This window comes from Drosophila subpulchrella, unplaced genomic scaffold (genome assembly GCF_014743375.2).
Source record: "Drosophila subpulchrella strain 33 F10 #4 breed RU33 unplaced genomic scaffold, RU_Dsub_v1.1 Primary Assembly Seq64, whole genome shotgun sequence".
NCBI lineage: Eukaryota > Metazoa > Arthropoda > Insecta > Diptera > Drosophilidae > Drosophila > Drosophila subpulchrella.
Window position 1 is genome coordinate 1,482 of NW_023665700.1, and position 17,843 is coordinate 19,324.

Here is a 17,843-nt window from a genome sequence, read left to right on the forward strand (position 1 = left end):
TCCTACAGTTTTGATGCTAGATAGAAAATTTTAACTGAAATGTATTAGTCTTGTCAATACCTACCGATTGACCTAAAAAAATTTTGCTACGCCCACTCTAACGCCCACAAACCTCCCAAGAAAAAAAGCTATGACGTCAGAGCCAGACAATGCGAAATGTTTTTACGCGTGTATGTGTGTGTATGTAAATAGTTGCCGACCGAACTTAGCGGCAAAGAAAAAAAGTGCGCTGCTAGCTTAATCTATTGAATAATGAATTTTTCACGCCTACCCTAACGCCCACAACGCTTAAATCAGTCTTCCGCCGGTAGGTGGCGCATTTAAATCTCGCTTTGCTGCTTGCATATCTCCATTTCCCTTTGGTCCCTTAAGCTGAGTAACGGGTATCTGATAGTCGAGGTACTCGACTATAGCGTTCTCCCTTGTTTAGAATGAAATGAGGCGAACAGAAAAACACGTCGCCATTGAAGATCACCCAAAACGAGTACGGACCAGGAAGCATGAACAGCGATAATCTGCAGCAGAGGTGGGAAAACCCGATCCGGCGCCATCACCCGGAGCTCAGTTTCAGTAATAGTTATAGCCTAGACTCCACAGAGCTGCAGCTCACCCTACAGGAGCCCAACCAACTTTCCACGGACTACGACTACGGAAACTTTAGCCTGGGCAATCCGTACGACTTAGACCCGGAATCCCGGTAATTATTGAATATGCAAATTTTTTTTAGTCCGCTCCCATACTACCTCTCTCTGAAGCCTTTCCTTGTTGCCACTGCTCCTGATGGCAGTCAGCTACGGCATGGTGGTCTTCGGCGGCGTTTTGGGGAACTCTACTCTGGTGCTAACCCTCTGCTCCGCCTCCTCGGTGCGCCAGCGCAACCCCCTCCTACTGGCCGTCTGTATTGCCGACCTGATGGTCACTGGCATATCCGCCCCGATAACATTCATAAATATCGCGATGAGTCGCCGGACGCGTTCGCTGCCACTTGTTCTATGCAAGTTCATACAGTACATACAGGTAAGTGACAAGGATTTTTTGATCATACGCGCAAAGACATTTTCAGAGGTTAATTTTATTTACTTTATTTTGTTCAATTACCTAATATAATAATCCTGTACGCCAAAGACGCATAAACTTAAATCAGAACTATGCGCATTGGGCCTGCCAATCCGATTTGTACCCAAATCTCTTGCAATATTTTTCTTAAGTAAAAGGGTATACGATTCGTGGGAAAGTATGTAACTGGTAGAATTATGCATTTCCAACCCTATAAAGTATGTATATTCTTGATCAGGATCACTAGCATAGTTGACCTCGCCGAGTCCGTCCATCTGTCCGTCCGTATTAACTATAAAAGCTAGAAAGTTCGGAATTGGAATGTAGATTCTGGAGCCTCTTACGCAGCGCAAGTTTTTTTTCAGGAGGGTTCCACGCCCGTCTAGCACCCACATTTCTAAATATTTTTGAATAATTTTAATGAGGTTTTGATCTTATTATTGTAAGGTAGTTTGTCTGTTGGTCAAGATAAGATCAGTAGGCGAAAGTAGGCTACATGATTTGGCCGATTGGTTGTGAGATAAAAATGTTACTCTTGAGCCAGAATTTTAAAACCTTACCAGTTGGTGGGCTTGTGGAGCCGAGAGGTCAGTCTCTGGGTCCCGACCCGAAGTCTAATTGTGATGGGGATTTTACCTAATCTGCCAGCCGACCGACAACGAAGTAAATTTTCATGTGTAGTTCATTTTAAAGTTCTCACAAAATCAGAAAAAAATTCGGGTAATTGCCGTTGACCATTTTATGTTAGTGTTAATGTGCCAAACCGCTAGAGGGTGGCACCCAACCAATTATTATACATAAATTAGGTCCGCCATAAGTCAGACTTGGGCGAATAATCATGAATTAAGGAATGCTTTTGTACAAATTAAAATTTTACCTTTATATGTTGTCCAGTAGGCCCAGCAGCCGATGTAAGGGATAGCTAGGGTAGATTTGGTCGGCAAACCACGCCGCTGCAGAATAGGAATATAAGATAAATTACCGTTAGCAAGGCCGAGGATGAAAAATTAAAAAAAATTACATTACTAAAAGCAATCGAAAGAGCAGTTTAGTTTAAGTAGATATACGAGACTTAATTTGGAAAGCAATGAGCTATGAGAGTAGGGCATTCCCCTGTAACATCCAAATTAAATAGACCAATTTTTTTTTCCTCATTTTCCATTCCTTTCCCCTTTAAGCACTTTGCCTCACCCTTATTCGTAGCCGCCAATTTGCGGCGTAAGCTAGGCAAATAGGGGGAACAAATGAGTTTGCGGCTTTAGATCGCGTGAGAGGGACGAGTGATTGCTAAAGTTAGTTTTGTTATATTTAGTTTCAGTTTATTAATATAAGTATAAGCCAATCCGGTCCTTTTTCTCCTAATAAACTTGGTTAGAAATAAATTATGACAGATTTTCGGATTAATGTATGTTTAAAAATAAATTTTACAATGTACACTAACTCTCTGTAGTTGTCTAAAGAGAAGCCATGCGTCGTCGACTGTTATTTGTTAAGTAATGTATAGTAGCCTTTTAGGGATCACCATAAATGTTAATTGCCGTTGGTCAACATGGTAGGGTGGGCGAAAACAGCATAACAGATGCTGTTATAGCCCGGCTCTTAGTCCTGTGGATATCCAGCTTTGTTTTATAGCACGCGATTAATTATGTTCAGCTGGTAGGATCTAGGGCAAACAGCTTCGTTAAAGATTATATCCCCGACCCCATCTATCGAAATCTAATAACCAGCGCGTGCTCGACGTAGGCTTCAGTCCCAGCTACTCTAACGCAAAGTGGGTTTCGATTCAGTTATGGAGAAAAAAAATAAATTTGTTAAAAACTGTCTGTAACATCAGACGCCAGTCCAGTCCACAGCTTTCATCCGCTAGATTAGGTGTTTAATGTATAGACGTCGATTTAAATATCACACCCCTTGTATACTATTAGACTGCTGGAAAAATTTTAGCTATGTGGCTTTAACGCAGCTACCTAATCCATACTTTCGTATAAGGCGTTGTTAATTGGCTTAATAAATATGCCATCCCGTCTTATGTCGTAGGACGTATTAATATTTTTGTATTCGAGTTCCTTACGGAATTGTGCAGAACTGGTATAATATGTATTAACATACATAGTCGTCTCTCTAGTCATTTTTTTAAATAATTTTTTTTTCGTATTAATATTTTTTGTACTGCAGTTTTATACGATATTATGCAGAACACTTTTTGCCGTTAGCCTAGTGTATCTTATACAGTCAATATTTAAAACGAAATAAAAAAGACTATTATAAGTGTATACAAGATGTTAAATGTAAGATTGGTGTACCTGTAATCGAAAAATTTGTTAATAAAGGAGCCTCTTCTTGCCTTGTGGCGAACCTATTTATTTTTTGTTTGTTTATAGTTCGTCATCTGAAAACGACATCTTCCAACATTTTTTTTTGTAAATTTTAGTGATAATTGAATTAAATTTTGTTACGTACGCTTTCCCCATACAAAGATGCACTCCAGCGACACAACCGCCTTAAGTTGAGGGTAGGGGCCGCTAATGACTAACCACACTCAGATTGATAAGGGCATACCAGCAATACAATTGGAGAACTCACGGGTGGCGCGTGGCCAGAACAACGACCACGATCGACCTACTGGTAACCGTACTCCAGTAGGTGGCAAAGTGCAGCAGCCGGCCGTTGACTCCTAAAATAGGGGAAATAGAGAAACAGTATCCCTAGGTAGTTCATCCAATATAGGGGACTAGCAAAAGCTCTAGTCCGGTATAAAAGACCCCAGCCAAATAGAGAAGATAGACAGAATTTGTTCTGATCTCCCTGGCACTAGTTAAGAAGTGCAACTCCCCTGAAGTGAGGATCACGACTGGAAGAAGCATAGTGTCCCGAAGGACATTCCCATCCTTCCCTGGAAGCCTGCAATCGACCGCATCCTGGAGAAAGACTACCACACACCCCGAAGGACGAAGAGTGTTTGTGAACCAAGTATATGGCCTAAGGACCCCAAGATGGGCAGCAAAACGTCCGAAGTGGCCGGCAGCACCGCCAACGTTATTAACGCCGTGGAGATCGTTGACCACAAGAATGATATCCAAGATGTTTACAAGACCATGAAACTCATCGTTGGACTTCTCCTGGTTTTGGTGATCCCTTAAGTCGTTAAAATCTACAAGCGCTCTGTTCAGAGACGCCGCGACCAACATCACGCCCTGGAGGAAGTAGTGACTGACATCGGAGCATAAGCAAAGCAGTTGCACCAAAGTGACACAGAAAAAAACAATAAAACCAATAAAAGGCAAATAAATTGCATTTAAAATTACAAACAAAAGGTGAATCGCCAAAACAATTACAAACAATTTGCGAGTGCATTCATTTCTGAATGCAAGTGTAACAGAACCCACAAATACGTTGAACAAGAAATTTGAGCTGCACCGACCAGCTCCAGCCCGAGCATTGTAACTGACGTGTGCCGCAGTGGAACTCCCATACGATGCATACATACATACATATCTCTTCAGCAATAATGTTTTTTTTTTGTGAATCGCCATCCAATATTGCACGTATATATATAAACCAATTGTAACGTCTCCCAAAGCTCAGGATCCGTAGTGTCGAGATCTCATCGCCCAGAATTAAAAGGAGGGTAAGTTTGTGTTGTAACGAACACACTATATGAGCGTTGTCCACCCTAACACCTCTGCCTACGCTTTGAACGGCCTGCTCAGGGAGATGGGTGTGGGTTTGTGTTAAGATGAAACAAGAGTGTCACAGAACTAACAATAGTAGACAGAGAGACGGTAACGATAAGGATTTTAACCCAACGGCTAAGATTCGGACGACAGACTGTACCTATCGAAGACGGAGGCCCAGATGTTATTAGCCACCTTCTATACCCACCCTACCTGTGAAGTCTCATTGGACTCTACCCTTAAACCAACCGCTGCGCCACATCCTCTAAGGTGCCCTCAAAAGGTCACAAATTAATTCATCTTAAATTTTTTTTAATACGGCAAATACGATGATATGGTTCATGGTTCTTAATACTACAAATCCTAGCACTAAAACCTAAGCTTTCTTCACGCCAAAGGACTCTCTATATGATCGTGTGTCAGTACAAGATTATCAAATAGGAAAAGAAATGAATATTTAGTTTACGTTTACGAAGCTCAGGAATCTGCACACCAAATCTCAATAGCCTAGCTCTTATAGTTTCCGAGATCTAAGCGTTCATCCGGACGGACAGACAGACGGACAGACGGACATGGCTAGATCGACTCGGCTAGTGATCCTGATCAAGAATATATATACCTTATGGGGTCGGAAACGCTCCTTTCTGCCTGTTACATACTTTCTAACGAATCTAGTATACCCTTTTACTCTACGAGTAACGGGTATAATTACAAAAAAGCACTTAGGCGGATTACGTTAAATTATATAAGGGCAAACGACTCTTAATTAATATTTATCAATACACGTATGTGGAAAAACTTACATGTATATATTTTTACCAAAAGTGTGCGGGCTCCGACAAGAATGAATATATATGTGTAGGATTGTAAACGATTTACGGCTATGCCGTACCTACGAACTCTCCAACGAAGTCAACTGGCCTGATGACGATCGATGTGCGCAAGTATAATGGCAAAATAGGAACCGTAAATAATATTAGAAACTTGTCTTAAAAATATTTAGAATAAGAAAACTAAACTACAATCGCTTTAGCAATACAAAAACAAGTTGGCAGTCCGGGCCAAAATTAACTGGAAACCAGAATTGGAACTCAAATTCCAATTGGAATGCGGCATCGTGCTTCAACGCTCTAGCCCGAATTACGCCGAATCGGCGCCGGTGCGAATTTCGCCCGAACTGCAACGTGATCCGACTTGTAGATCGTGGTAGATCGTGCACGCGGCACCTGCTCCTTGCTGTGCGCAGAGGGAGGACTGTAAAACTTCATACAATTCCGAGAATTCGCACGTGTCTCTGGTCACTGCTGCTTTCCGGGAATTACGATTAGATTCTCTCAATATATCGTCCCAATTATCTTACCACTAATATTGGGAGTGATAACATTTATGTTAATTACCATGGGTAATTCCCATGTCCTAACTAGGAATGCCAACTTAGCCGACTATACTGACTCCCTTTAGTCCCTGTGGCTAACAATAAATACTGAAAAAGGAGTCAGGAGGGATCATCAGATGTCCTTGGCATGGAATTTACCAAGCTCTTTGCCGTTCATGTCTTCCAGAACATAAAATGATTGACCAAATTTCTCTTTAACTCGCGCTTTTATTTCGACTGGGGCTAGCTTTGCGTTGAAATTGTTGGCAGCGTTGCTCAGCGTAAAGTTCCGTTTAATTTATTTATTTATTTATTTATTTCGCCAACAGTTGGTACCTTAACTGGCTACTTGACTATTACTAAACTAAATACTAAGGGACGAAAGGTAATTGTAAAGGGTTTTCTTAATTAATTCTCTGGGGGAGCATGGGTCCAGCCGCATGTGAGATGGATGTTTTTTCCAGTAGAACAAGGCTCTACACAGAGGCTCATTAAAAGCATAGTAAGCTCTATAGGCCGGAATAAAAAAGGTTCAAATGACCACAAAGACCTACCAGGTACGTAAAAGCTTATGCTACTCAGCAATGCAGGGCAGTCTATTTTGGAGGACAGCAGGTCACAAATAAAAACTAGTGCGCTAGTTGTTCTACGATCTTGTAGGGAAGAAAGGTGCAAAGGACGACATTTCGCAGAGTAAGAGGGTCATTAAAGTTTAGAGAAAGAAGGGAAAAAGACAGGAATTTTTTTCGAGCACGATCAATACAATTGATGTGTGTAGTACCAGTCGGACTCCAGACAAACGAAGCATATTCCAATCTGGACCTAATGAACGAAGAAAATAGTCTTAGTTTCGTGTACGGATGTTTAAATTGCATGGAATTTTGTTTTACAATAATACGATAATTTACGATAATTTACGATAATTTATGTGATCAATGAAAGTAAATTTGGTATCAAACATAACTCCTAGGTCCAGTGATTCATTTCATAAGGAAAGAATATGGGAACTAATGGAATACGAGCTGAGGACATAAATTAATCGTTTGCAGTACCTAACGTAGAAACATTTTGACACGTTCAGAGGCAACTTGTTACGAGAAAACCAATTTCCCACTTTTACTAGGTCATTTTGAAGAAGTTCACTATCGGAGATTGAATTCACAGACCTAAATATTTTAAGATCGTCCGCAAACAACAGGAATCCAGAACTTGTTATGCAACAGCTTAAATCATTAATGAAGATGATGAATAGAAACAGACCTAATGCACTTCCCTGAGAAGGGCCAGAAGTTGCCACATACGGGTTTGAGAAAACACCATTGCACTCTACTCTATAAATCCGCCCATCTAAATAAGACATAAACCAATTTAATATTGATGAATGAAATCCCAATTTCTGCAATTTTGCCAATAAAGCATTATGGGAGACTTTGTCAAATGCTTTGTCGATGTCGGTATAGACTACATCAACTTGATGATGACTGATAAACGAGTGGATAAAAAAAAGATTGAACGTAGCTAAGTTAGTGGTAGTTGACCTTCAAGGCATAAAACCATGTTGGTTAGGACTGATGATCCGACCAGCAAGAAAAGTTAGTTGCTTAGCTACAATTCGTTCAAACATTTTTGAGACATTACTTAGATTTGCATTTGAAACAATATTTTTGTAACCAGACTTGAATATAGGGGAAACTGTGGCAAGTTTCCAATTATGCGCAAATACGCCAGTGGAAAGAGACTTGTTGAAGATCATTTTTAGGGGCTCACAAAGAACACCTCTACAGTTTTTCAAAATAAATGGAGAAAGGACATCGCAGTCTAATTTTCCTGAGTCGTTAAAACTCTCAGGCGCCATATAGCAGTCCAAATCAGTAACATCTAAGCACCCAATATTTAGCATCGTGGCAATGGCACTGAGTGAATTATCGTCATTCTACAGCGAGCTCGGTTCAAAGTTAGATGCAAAATACTTAGCAAATAGATTAGCGACCCCCCCCAAAGAAGCAGAAAGACTTTCATACGACATATGAGAAGGAAAGTAGGAGGTTGTTCGTTTAGAATTGACAAAGTGCCAGAATGATTTAGGATTGGTAATTAGTTTACACTCTATATCAGCAATATATTGGCTGTATAAGAATTTACTGAGGAACTCAAACTCACGCTTATGTTGTTTGTACCGATCAAAGTCAGCAGCATCGCCGCTTTCTATGTGGCGCTTATAGAATTTATTTCGGAGATTTTGATATTTTGTCTATAAGAACTTTGATCTCTAGTTTTAGCGTATCTGCCTACAATAGTAGAGAGAAAAGATATAAGAACTTCATAGGTTGTATTCACATCCGCATGCGAGAGGACTTCCGCCCATCTAATATTAGAAATATCACTACGGATAGAATCTAAACTGCTAGAATTAATATAAGTAAGAGGCAAGCGAGAAATATTTGGTGAGAAAATATAACAAGTAATAAGGATTAATAGGGGCTTGTGATGAGCATCACACGCGGCTAGAGGATTATCGCTGCAACATAAAGTAAGGCATAAATCAGGGTGTACAAAAATTAGATCTAGAAATTTATTTAAGTTATTAAATACATGGTTAATCTGGACCAATCCCATACTAAGAAGCTCATCGATGACTAAGATTTCGTGGGGAAGATGCAAATTACTGGGAACCATTGCTGAAGACTCAAGATCATGAGCCCACACGAGCGAAGATAGGTTGATGTCGCCCAAAACACATATATATTGGCCATCTTCCAGCTCCTGGTATAGGTGTGCAATGTTGTCCACATGCGCTTTATATAAATCAAAACTGCTGCTTGGGGGTATGTATGATACTGTCAGGAAAATTGTCTCCGTAGGACCAGCGAGAGATACACAGAGTGGGTCGACCAGAGAATCCTCGATCTGGAGACGAATAGCAATGCAACGCAGCTCACGCCGTACAGCAATTAAAACGCCGCCACCTCTGGAGCATCGTGTTTTAACGGAATCTCGATCCTTAGGGAACACATGATAAAGATTTGTATCGAAGAAATCCATGTTGAGCCAGGGTTCAACAAAAATGATGACGTCGCGATCACCATGAGACGTTGCCTGGAAAAGGGATTCAGCTTTCGTACGCATACAACCGATATTTTGAAAATAAATATTGAAATTTGTATTGTTAGCGCATATCCGGTCATCCATGGTCATGTTATCCATAATTGGTCCAGCATCATGGCACGAATCCGCAAGAGTCCTCGCTGGGGTTTTATCATAATTAATAAAATTATTTGTAAGAACCTTCAATAAAGTAGTGGTAGGGATACGAATAGGCTGGTGATCGGCGCTCCAAGTATTAGGTGGGCAGTCAATATCAGCATTCAAAATATAACTGCACGCAGGTGAATCCACTCCTGGTAATAATGAGCGAGGACCTACTACAGCTGCCGCAGTCCATGGTTGTTGTTGATGGCGAGAGCATCTCCAGAGAGCACCTTCAGAGAGAGCACTCTTAGAGGCTCGCTATCCAACCAAATGTGTCGATAAAAGTTGTTGTAGAAAGTCGAACGTCAGAAAGGTAGAGACGGAGAGCGCATAACTATTAGGCGATGAAGAGTAAGAATCCAGCCGACTTTCTAGGTACTTCGGGAGAGAGGCGCCAGATGATGAGAGCGCAACTCCAAAGAGCGCGCCGATATTAGAGCCAGGCGGACGGCGAATGTCGCGCACAGCGGACAACAAAAGCTCCAGCTGATGTTGTTGATGGTGCAACGGGAGAGAGGCGCAAGATGATTGGAGCGCAACTCCGAGGAGCGCGCCGATATTAGAACCAGGCGGACAGGGAATGTCGCGCAAAGCGAACAACAAAAGCTCCGGCTGATGTTGTTGATGAAGCATCAGGAGAGCAACGGAAAATGATGTGAGCGCAACTCCGAGGAGCGCGCCGATATTCGAGCCAGGCGGACGGCGAATGTCGCACAAAGAGGACAACAAAAGCTCCGGCTGATGTTGTCGATAGTGCGTTAGGAGAGTCAGAAAATTAAGAGAGCGCAGTGAGAAAGGCAACCAGCTGCCGATGTTGTTGCGAAAACGCTTTCGACAAATGAGGAAAGGCTTGCATAAGATGTCCCGCAAAAGTATCGACGCCAGTGGCGTCGAACACTAGGGGTTTTTTGAAGTATGACTTGATGTTGAAGTTTGTCCAGGCTCCGGAAAATTAGATAAGATTCCATCCCCTCCCACAATGGCCCGTTCTCTATGAATAAATCTTTTGACCTTAACTGAGTTCGGCCAGAAATCGTTTTTGAAGACTGAATCGTAAAGCTGATCGGGGATACCAAGCCTGAAATTTACAAACTTTAAAGTTGTAACGTCAACATATTTTTTTTAGAAGTTTTACACAAGTGAGAGAACTAGCATCCACCTTAAGCTTGGTGGACACATATTTTAAAACAGCATTTGGCTCTGTATCAGTTGCAAACTTTCCGACATGCAAAAATTTCTTGGTCGGCAAAACATGAAGATCTTCGACATTAGGAGCCACTCCAACAATATTTTTCTTGGGCTTGTTATTGTTCCTTCTCCTCTTATTTCGAGCTTGTATGAAATTTCCTCTCTCAATATCCAGAGCATGATTAGAAGGGTCAATGACCGCGGAAGCCGTAGCAGCAGCAGCCGCATATGACTGGTGAGCTGCAGCTACGTTAGTAGGCCTCGGTAGACGAGGTTTGGGACTTACATTTAAATTCTGATTCAAGGCATCATCTATAGGGAGGAACGCCTCCAAGAATTTATTATTAAGGCCCTGATATAAGCGCTCCAGGGCTTTAAATTTATCATCGAATTCATCAATTTTAGAATGCGAATCATTCGCAACCACACAGCTATCACATTGCCACAGTATGTTTGGATTTAATAAGAGTTTGAGCACATCATCCGGTAGGGCTACTCAAGAAGTATGATAGGCGCGACGGCACAAAGAAGAACAGCGAACAGCATCCGAAGCGCGAAGCTGGGCCAATGTAGCATCGGTATTGGACTCGGGACAGCGGGGAAGTAACATAGCGAGAATTTTAAGCACGTCTGAACGCAAATAAAGCTAGATGACGACCGACCGTTTTGTCACCTCTTGACCTACTTTGAACGATCTAGGCCTCGTACGTAGGTTATATATGCGATGGTTCGTCTCATAAGCTTTGCTCAGATGTTTATGGATGCTTGCACGAATTTTCTAACACTCTGTCGAGTGAAAGTTGATAACACCTTCGGCGAGTAAGCCCAACTTGCGCAACAATTTATAGTCCGTGTTAGATCATATGTTATAGACTGATGGATGACGTTACGAAGTGAGCAATTGATGCTGCTGAGGAAAGCATCCCATTCGCGCTGGTCCGAGCGGATGTAAGTTCTCAAAGCCGCGTTGATTGAACGGATTACCCTCTCCACTGCGTTGGACGGCGGTGCATAGGCACCTGTGAACATGTGGCGCACGCCATATTTCGAAAGGAAGTCGGAGAAGTCACGGGTTTTAAACTGAGTGCCGTTGTCACTCACGACTGTCTCAGGCACACCAAAGCTGGTAAAGATTTCGTCCTGCAGTATACTGACTATAACTTTAGTGGTGAAATTTTTCTCTGGCTTTAGAAAAGTGATTTTTGAAAAGTGATCCAGGATAATCAACTTGCCTATGTTTCCAGACTTGGAACGCGAAAATGGGCCAATAAAATTCAAATAGAGTCGTTGAAATATCCTTTCGCTGTGCACTTGAGCGCCCATAGGTGGTTTCAAGGAACGCGTAGGATGCGTAGGATGTGAGGCACGCAGTTGCGTATGTAGTCCCGCACCTTGGTTACCATGTTTGGCCAGTAAAAGCGGTGGCGAATGCGCTCTAGGCATTTGGTCATTCCACAATGCGCAGATGATGGTTGGTCATGGGCGGCACTGATTACGCTTTGGCGTAACGACTCGGGTACGAACAATTTCCAGCAATCGTCTGGTGAAGTGTCAATTGAATTAGGAAATGCTGCACGGTGATAGATGGAGTCGTCGACTACTGTGGTAGCTGTGAGGACGAGAATTTGTTCCGAGGTGCAGAATATTCTTCCGATTGGAAAGCACCTGATGCGAGATCGATTTCAGAGTGAACTTCAACGTCCTCGAAAGCACGGTATAGAGCATCCGCCACGACATTTTCACATCCTTTACGATGCTCGAATTCAAAGGAGTAACCCTGAAGTTTGATAGCGCTTCTGGCAAGTCTTCCGCTTAAATCAGATTTATTCATAAGCCAACGAAAACTGGTGTGGTCAGTGACAACTTTGAAAGAATGTCCATCAATATACATCCTGAACTTTTTTATTGCCAGGACTACAGCCATGCATTTAAGTTCTGTAACTGTATAGTAACTTTGGGCCTTGTAAAGTTTTTTGGACATGAACGCTATTGGTCGTTCGCAACCAGATTGGTCACATTTGGCCACCAATGTGTGCACCAACACCATGTAGTGAGGCATCGCACTGCAGAATGAATGGTTTCTCATAATCGGGGTGAACGAGACATGGGGCAGAACATAACTTGGCTTTGATGTTCTCAAAGGCCTATTGAGCATGTTCATTCCATTGAAAGTCTTTGCCACGTAGCAACTCTGTTAGGTGAAATATGACTAAGGAATAGGTCGAAATAAAGCGCTGGTACCAACCAGTCATACCAAGAAATCTTCTCAGCTGTTTCTGAGTTTTGGTTATCGGGAATTTACTGACAGTGCTAATCTTGCTTGGATTCACTTCAAGTGTTCCTTCTCCAACCAAATATCCCAAGTTATCTACCCGTTTCAGACAGAACTTACTTCTCTGGACGTTAATTGTCAGTCCTGCTTTTCTCAGCTGGGTGGCTACCTCAGAAAGATGTAGAAGATTGTCTTCAAATCTGTTTGACAACACCAAAATGTCATCAAGGTAGACTAGCACATGCGACTTCAGCTGATACGGTATTAAAAGGTCCATTAAACGGCACATGGCTTGCGGAGCGTTGGTCAAACCAAATGGCATCCTTTTGAATTGTTACAGCGGACGGTTCGGTATCGTGAACGCTATCTTTGCACGGAACTCTTGATCTAGGCAGATTTGCCTAAGCGCATCCTTGATATCTATTTTAGAAATGCAGTTTCAGTGAAGTTTCCTCGCATCGAGACAGAAATGTACCTTGCCAGGTTTGACGTGCAAGGTAACCGGAGAAGACCAAAGCGATGATGGTGTCTCTTCTATAACGTTCATTTCAATCATGCGATCGATTTCGACACACAAAAGCTTTTCCTTAGCTGGCGATAAAGGATAAAACCTTTGTATGATTGGTTTCGCGGTAGATGTGTCAATGTTGTGTTCTATCAATCTGGTCAAACCGAGGCCCTCACTTTCGAATGATGGAAAGAAGTCGATTACCTTTTTCAGCTTTGTTTTCTGTGCGTTGGATAAACAGATGTGTAAGGGGTCGTCCACGGGTTTGGACTCCATTTTGTTAACTGAAAACGAATGTTGTATGGAAATGCCAAAGGTTTGCCAGAAATCTATGCCGCATGTCACGCTGTGTTGAATAGAGGGTACTATTAAGAATTCAAATTTTGAATCTATAGAGTTGTGAGTCAAGGGAATGGAGATTGTGCCAGCCACGGATAGTGTTTGACCGTCTGCAGTACGGACTACGATTTTGAATTTGTTATACAGCTTGTTAATTATTATTTGTTGGGCAAGCTTTCCACCAATGACACTTTTGTTGGCTCCGCTGTCTAAGAGAGCTGAATATTTGAGACCGAATATCTCCACCATTGTGAAAGGCCGAATGTCATTCTTTTTGTGGTTGATTGATGAGATAATGCAACGGTTAAAAGCCGTTTGCGCATCCAGAATTTGCGTATAGAGCGAAGATAGAATTGACACTAGACGGTTTAAGCCTTCCTTTAAGATACTCTTGCAATCACAGGTTGTATCATTTGAATTCTTTAGTAGTCGGTACATCAGGTGTGGGAGTAGCCAAATCAGGTAAATTATCCGTTGCCGCAGCATCCGGTGTACTTAGAATATCCGAGGCTAACGGCGGACATTCATTTTGCGAATGTCCTGCTTGGAGTTGACTGACTGTTTTGACACCGATTGTTCTGGAAATCGACTTGTCCTGAATTGTTACGGAATTCGTGCTGCGTATTGTTATCCACAAACGTAGACCTATTCAATTGGCTAAACATCTGAGTCATTATTTCTGTGATTGTATCTGTCATGGTTACTTGAAATGTTCTCCGGTTCTTAAAAATGCTTTTTTGAAATGCTCGCATTTGATTCGCAAGACTTTGCTGATCTGGGTCTTCGGTTGTATCTGAGTCATTAGGTTGCTTATTGTCTTGATGGGGATTCGAGTTGCCATGCTGAGAGACGATAATATTGTTCTGATTATCGGCGTTACGAGACATAGATCTGGTCATCATTCGATTTTGCATACCGTAATTCGGATTAGATACCATTTGGGACTGAGAACATGGTTGAGAACACGATGGACAAGTGTTGCTATCCTGCAGCCAGTTTTGTAGACAAGCCTTATGAAAGCAATGTTTACAAGCAGTTTCAATTAAATCCAATTCGAAAACTACTCCATTGCAGAGGGTGCACGTCAATGACTCATCATAACCTAGAGAAACTAGGTTCTCGTTGCTGTGCCTAACCGACCTACTTAAACGATTTAAAACCTAGCTAACCAACTAACTAAACTCAAAAACTTAAAAAGAGAAATGCAAGATATACGATATGCGATAGAAATATACGATATGCGATGGAAGTATACGATAATCATTCAACAATGACAAGACGAGAAAGATCCTTGAGAAATACGGAATGCGATAGTATCATTAAAACAAGGAAGAACGCTTTAGTCGAGTACCTCGACTATCAGATACCCGTTACTCCGCTAAAGGGACCAAAGGAAAATGGAGATATGGAAGCAGCAAAGCGATATTGAAATGCGCAATCTACAATAGACAGATTTAAGCGTTGTGGGCGTCAGAGTGAGCGTGGCAAAGTTTTTTTTTGATCAATCGATGGGTATTGACCAGACCAATACATTTCAATAAAAATTCTTTATCTAACATGAAAATGTGGGCGCCACATGCTTGGGCGGCTTGTGGGCGTTAGAGTGGGCGTGGCATATTCGCGTAACAAACTTGCGCTGCTAAAGCCCACGAAATGTAAATCTGAAATCCCATTTCTCTATCTTTGATATTTTCCGAGGTATCCGCGCTCATACTTACGATTTTTTGAAGTTTGTGGGCGTTAAAGTGGGCGTGGCAAACTTTTTTTGGGTCAATCGATAGGTATTGATGAGAACAATACATTTCAGTTTAAATTTTTATTCTAGCATCAAAACTGTAGGAGCCACAGCTTTGGGCGGTTTGTGGGCGTGGCACTCTGCTGAAAAAACTTGCGCTGCGTAAGAAGTTCAGGAATCTGCACGCTAAGTCTCAATAGCCTAGCTCTTATAGTTTCCGAGATCTCAGCGTTCATCCGGACGGACAGACAGACGGACATGGCTAGATCGACTCGGCTAGTGATCCTGATCAAGAATATATATACTTTATAGGGTCGGAAACGCTCCCTTCTGCCTGTTACATATTTTCCGACGAATCTAGTATACCCTTTTACTCTACGAGTAACGGGTATAATAAGTGGAGCTTATCCTGAGGAGTAATGTAGCAGCAGGTTGATTTTTGTTCGATAGGTACTAATTATTAACTGAAAATTTAATTCTGTAACAAACACACTCTATGAACGTTGTCCACCCTAACACCTTTGTCTACGCTTTGAACGGCCTGCTCAGGGAGATGGGTGTGGGTTTGTGTTAAGATGAAACAAGAGTGTCACATAACTAACAATAGTAAACAGAGAGACGGTAACGATAAGGATTTTAACCCAACGGCTAAGATCGGACGAGAGAATGTACCTATCGAGGACGGAGGCCCAGATGTTATTGGCCATTTTCTATACCCACCCTACCTGTGAAGTCTCACCCTTAAAACAACCGCTGCGCTACATCCTCTAAGGTGCCCTCAAAAGATCACAAATTAATTAATCTTAATTTAATACGGCAAATACGATAATATGGTTCATTGTTCTTAATTCTACAAATCCTAACACTAAAACCTCAAAACTAAGCGTTCTTCACGCCAAACGACTCTCTATATGATCGTGTGTCAGTACAAGATTATCAAATTGGAAAAGAGATGGATATTTAGTTTACGTTAAATAATTACGAAATTGATTACATATTTTATCGATATGCGGTAAACTAATTTAAAAACAAGGAAGAACGCTATAGTCGAGTACCTCGACTATCAGATACCCCTTACTCAGCTAAAGGGACCAAAGGAAAATAGAGATATGCAAGCAGCAAATGCGCCACCTAGCGGCGGTAGACAGATTAAAGCGTTGTGGGCGTTAGAGTGGGCGCGGCAAAGTTTTTTTTAAATCAATCGATAGGTATTGACGAGACCAATACATTTCAGTTAAAATTTTTTATCTAGCACGAAAATTGTGGGCGCCACAGGCTTGGCCGGTTTGTGGGCGTTAGAGTGGGCGTGACAAAGATTTTTTTTAAATCAATCGATAGGTATTGACGAGACCAATACATTTCAGTTAAGATTTTTTATCTAGCATGAAAATTGTGGGCGCCACAGATTTGGGCGGTTTGTGGGCGTTAGAGTGGGCGTGGCATATTCACGTAACAAACTTGCGCTGCGCTCGAGCCTACGGAATCTAAATCTAAAATCCCGTTTCTCTATCCTTGATATTTTTGGAGATATCCGCGTTCATATTTACGATTTTTTTAACTTTGTGGGCGGTTTTTGGGCGTTAAAGTGGGCGTGGCAAACTTTTTTTAGGTCAATCGGTAAGTATTGATAAGAACAATACATTTTAGTTAACATTTTTGTTCTAGCATCAAAACTGTAGGAGCCACAGTTTTGGGCGGCTTGTGGGCGTTAGAGTGGGCGTGGCACTCTTCTGAAACAAACTTGCGCTGCGCAGGAATCTCAGGAATCTGCATGCCTAATCCCAGTATTGTAGCTCTTATAGTTTCCGAGATCTCAGCGTTCATACGGACAGACGGACAGACGGACATGGCTAGATCGACTCGGCTAGTGATCCTGATCAAGAATATATATACTTTATGGGGTCGGAAACGCTTCCTTCTGCCTGTTAACTACTTTCCGACGAATCTAGTATACCCTTTTACTCTACGAGTAACGGGTATAATTACAGAAAAGTACTTAGGAAGATTACTTTAAATTATATAAAGGCAAACGATTCTTATCTAATATTTATCAATACACGAATGTGGGAAAACTTACGTGTATATATTTGTACCAAAAGTGTGCGGGCTCAGACAAGAATGAATATATATATGCAGAAATGTAAATGATTTACGGCTATGCCGTACTTACGAACTCTCCAACGAAGTCAGCAGGCTGCAGAATAGTTTAATTTAGGTGTATATATGCCATACTATGTCGTAAGCACACACGCAAGTATAATGGCTAAATAGGAATAAGAAAATTTAACTATAATCACTAATTGGAACTCAAATTCCAATTGGGATGTGTCATCGTGCTCCCGCGGTCTTGCCCGATTTACGCCGAATCGGCGCCAGTGCGATTTTCGCCCGAACTGCAACGAGATCCGACTTGTAGATCGTGGTGCGGACTTAGTAAGGTCAAAACC

At 41.8% G+C, this 17,843-nt stretch overlaps 1 protein-coding gene across 6 annotated transcripts in view; it reads left to right on the forward strand.

Annotated features, from left to right (window-relative positions):
• The first annotated feature begins 374 nt into the window (after positions 1-374).
• Positions 375-17,843, forward strand: part of LOC119562580 — a 287,979-nt gene continuing 270,510 nt past the window's right edge. For 3 of the 6 annotated variants that reach the window (XR_005221892.1, XM_037875799.1, XM_037875800.1), the window contains exons 1-2: positions 376-697; positions 756-1,017. Coding sequence is in view for 5 of the 6 variants with exons in the window: in XM_037875799.1 (XP_037731727.1) it covers positions 501-697; positions 756-1,017 (459 nt within the window). In the remaining variant the exon portion in view is untranslated. Of the gene's footprint in view, positions 698-755; positions 1,018-17,843 lie in introns of all 6 variants that reach the window. The other 3 variants (XM_037875801.1, XM_037875802.1, XM_037875798.1) reach the window with 3 other exon arrangements.